The sequence below is a fragment of the Cyprinodon variegatus genome, unplaced genomic scaffold, assembly GCF_000732505.1.
Source record: "Cyprinodon variegatus isolate N-32 unplaced genomic scaffold, C_variegatus-1.0 Scaffold806, whole genome shotgun sequence".
NCBI classification, from domain to species: Eukaryota; Metazoa; Chordata; class Actinopteri; order Cyprinodontiformes; family Cyprinodontidae; genus Cyprinodon; species Cyprinodon variegatus.
Genome location: NW_015151259.1, coordinates 83070 through 86898, shown reverse-complemented (window position 1 = coordinate 86898; position 3829 = coordinate 83070). Strand labels below are relative to the sequence as shown.

The 3829-nt window shown below is 39.6% G+C and overlaps 1 protein-coding gene across 1 annotated transcript in view; it reads right to left on the bottom strand.

The window, feature by feature from the left end:
- plpp4 (phospholipid phosphatase 4) overlaps positions 1-3829 on the bottom strand; it is a gene marked incomplete at its 5' end in the record, with an annotated part of 57218 nt that overhangs the window by 29191 nt on the left and 24198 nt on the right. The window contains 2 exons of the mRNA XM_015396568.1: positions 3243-3367; positions 3519-3582. Coding sequence (XP_015252054.1) covers positions 3243-3367; positions 3519-3582 — 189 coding nt within the window. The remainder of the gene's footprint in view (positions 1-3242; positions 3368-3518; positions 3583-3829) is intronic.

Sequence of the window (3829 nt, the reverse complement as noted above, 5' to 3'; positions counted from 1 at the left end):
ATAACATTTTTGAAATTTGCCACTCCGATTTTAATTTGGCACAGCACTGGGTCTGCCCTTTTGAACGTTTTTAACGATATTTTCTTAGCTAGTGACTCTGTTGAATGTGCTGTTCTTTTGCTGTTAGACTTAACTGCAGTCTTTGATAGAGTGGCTCATAATATCCTTTTATCTTGTTTTGAGCATTGGGTGGGGGATCTGTGGAACAGCACTGCAGTGGCTCAGGTCCAATCTGATTGATTAAAGATTTTGTGTCTGTTTGGAAAATTCTGTGTTCCCCAAAGATCCTCTTTTATATGGAGTTCCTCAGGGTTCTGTCCATGGCCCCTTCTTTTTACTCTTTATCTGCTCCCACTTGGATCCACTCTTTGGAAGCACAAAGATTTTTTTCATGTTTATGCAGACAGTCAGATCTATGTCCCACTGAGGTGAAACAAGTCTCTGTTGAATCTCTTTTGAAATGTCAATTTCACATTTTAATGAGAAAAAGACAGAAGTGTTTTATTGAGGCTCATCAGAGAGCCTACCTTTACACCTAGGCTATCTAGATCAGTTTGTGAAGCCAGTGGTCACAAGTTTAAGTTTTGAAATAGACAGCCATCTTAACTTTGACAGCCAGATCAAAGTTGTTGTCAAATCCAGGATCATTCAGCTGCTGCTGCTGACCTTAATAAAGGTCATACTGTGTGCAGCACAATTTGAAACGGTGATCCACCACTTTGNGTGCAGCACAATTTGAAACGGTGATCCACCACTTTGCGACGCTGGAATCCTATGTCTGTTTAATGCGGCAATTGAGTTGATTCCTTCCCGCCATAATTGTACCCGAACCCCTTTACAGGGTAACAGAAGACCTCTTCTTTTCAGCCAGGCCAACAATTCCCCCTAACAACCCCCCCTTTCAGAGACATATTTTGGTGTTAGTGGATCATTAGTTGCTTGCAGACAGTTCAAAATTCTGCTGCACAACTTTAAGTCGGGAGACATGAGTTTTGTTGGGATCTGGAGAAGTACCACCTTTCTCCAGCAGAGTGCGCCGTGGGTCTCCTGGGCTGGAGCCCTCCAGCACACCTGGACCTCGTCAGCCCATCAGGAGACCTTCTCTACTTAAGCAGCTGCCAGACCTTCCTTCAACGCCGCAGTGTTGACCTTAGTTTGGTTAGCAAACCTGAGCCTCTGTTACCTGAAAGAATCTTTGTTATCTCAAGAGAGAAACCCGATTCTGCCATTCAAAGTCAGAAGCTAGACGCTGCTGCTGCTTGTGCACTCTGCTGAACCAACAGTCTCTGGACCCAACGGTTCCCTCCCTCACAAGTTAAGCCTGGACATCTTCAAGGTAGACTCAGAACAATCTTAAAACTCAATTAATCTTCTGACTGCCTGGCTAATCAAACTGTCCATCTCTGCAGACATCAGTGAACCCAACCCGGACCAGTACTTGATCCAGTTCATGTTCTTGTGTCAATCTAACTTCAATAAACTCTGTTAAACTTTTACTCAGCCTCCGTTTGTATTCTGCATGTGGGTTTAACCTAAAAACCAATCATGACAAGTTTGAACATAACTCCCCACTTTTAAGTTCACTTTACTGTCGGCCAGTTAATTTTATACATTTAAAAAGTCTTTTATTTTGTCTTTTAATAGCCTTTCCCCATAATATATCACTGATCCCTTATATCCTGTATATCTGTACCACTTTCTTCTCTAATGTAGGCTTATCAGTTACTCCTGTACCTAGAAGGAGACATAAACTCGGTGGACACCTTAACTTCTCTGTAGAAATGATGCTGCTGCATTTCAGACAGGCTTCCTATTTGACCGTTTTTAAATCTGTTTTAAAGTCTCGTCTTTTCTATCTGGCGTTAAATACTCAAAAGGATGTTGGTGTTGGTTGATTTGATGTTTTATTTCTTCTATATTCTATGCTGTTTTTACTTATTTATTTATTCATATTTTTTTAATGAATCTTGCATTTTATGGTGTTCGTATTTCTGCTTTCATGCAGCACCTTGGTCCTATTTCTTTTGTTAAAGTGCTATAGTTGGATTGGATAATAGTTGCCTTGAAATTCAGTTGTTTTTAATGTTCTGTGTAATAAATAATCCAGTTCCAACTGTTAATGACATAAAGACAAAGAAACCAATTGAAACAGACAGCTACGATTTAAATACTAAGTTGTAAACCACACAAAATCCCAGAACAAAGTCAGCAGATGTGTGGTCACCCCTGACTTTATGCATTTACTACAGATCTCCACAGCCGATGTGGCCTTCAGGCAGTTCAACGACTGCATCCAGGTCATACATCACAAAGTGAGTTGTAAAGCACTGGAGGCAGCGGAGTGAAGCACAGCACCTCAAGACATGTCTTCTGAAGAGACAAATCACGTCCCTGTAATAAACAATCTAAAGTAACAGTCAACTCTGGATTTGGTTCTACACAAACATTAGGCAAAGAGACATACTCTATTCAATAATCAATCCCAGTCCTTCACAGAATGGCAAGCATTTATACTTGACATATTCATTTTGACGTATTGATTATTGTTCTAAATATGAATACAATTGTAGATATATAAAAATATCGCAGTGGTATAACTGAAAGTCAGCTACGGCACAAAAAAGGAACTTAAACTGCTGACAGGCAGGTTATGCAGTTTATAAACCACTGTAAGCAGAAACAACAATAAATATTTAAGTGATAAACATTCAGATAAATACATTCAGATGCAGGAGTCAGAATGTGAATGCAAATTCAAAACCCACACCATGCAGTGTGCACCATCTGTTTGTACCATCACAAACAATCCCAGTTAACCCATCTTCTCCATGTCAGAAAAAAAGTGAATTATTTTACTAAAAATGGAGGTGGAAACAGTTTTCCAAGCAGAAATGACCAACATTCATCCCTGCATGGTTTCTGCAGCTGATCTCAGCAGGAAGTCAGATTAGGGTGAAACTCTGAGCTTGTTATCAACTTTCACTCATCAAAAGTGAAATAAACTGGACTCATTTATTACAAGCTTCCTCGGGGCTTCTCTATGATATCCCTGGCAACAATAAAAAAATATCTTGATCAAAATCAGTCAGCACATAGACCCCCTTTATTAGCTCGAAGCATCAAGCTCAAACTGACTGGAAAACTGACACAGTTTTAATGAGTTGGTGTTAGAGATCTGATATGGTTGATCATTGTTTATCAGTTGCCGACGGTGATTTTTGGCGTCTCTTTCTGATACTCACAGGAGGAATGGCTGCTGGGGAAGCTCTTGCGTCCTTCTGAGACCAACTCCGGCTCTCCGGTGCACAGCATCTTTGCATTCATTTGACCGTCTGGAAAACATCGCTGGAAGTAATCTGGCCTTGGTCTGAAAATCACAAAGAGAGTTTTCATTTTGCTCTGTGATTCCAATGCATCGAGAACACAATTTCTACTACAAGTCTAAAAGTCTCTGATCAAAGACAGCAACCTCAAACGATACATCACTGACAGCGACTTGAAGGACTCGTTTAGCATACCTGCCAACAATCAGCTTAATGGTATTTGTGAAGACTCCATTTAAAGCAAGTGCCAGGGACACAGCTGAGGAAAGAACACAGAGATAAAAAGAAAGCTTATAGTTTCTCATTAATGATATTTTTGAAACAGATGGATCTAGTGATCTTTTTATTCTAATTAAAAATACTTAATTGTCCTTAAAAGGTGTTTTGGACAAGCAGAGCAGCATTAGAAATAGATACAGCTAATATAATGGAAATGAACAAAAACAGAAAGTTTGACAATTCAATTCAATTCAGTTTATTTATATAGCGCCAAATTCACAACACAT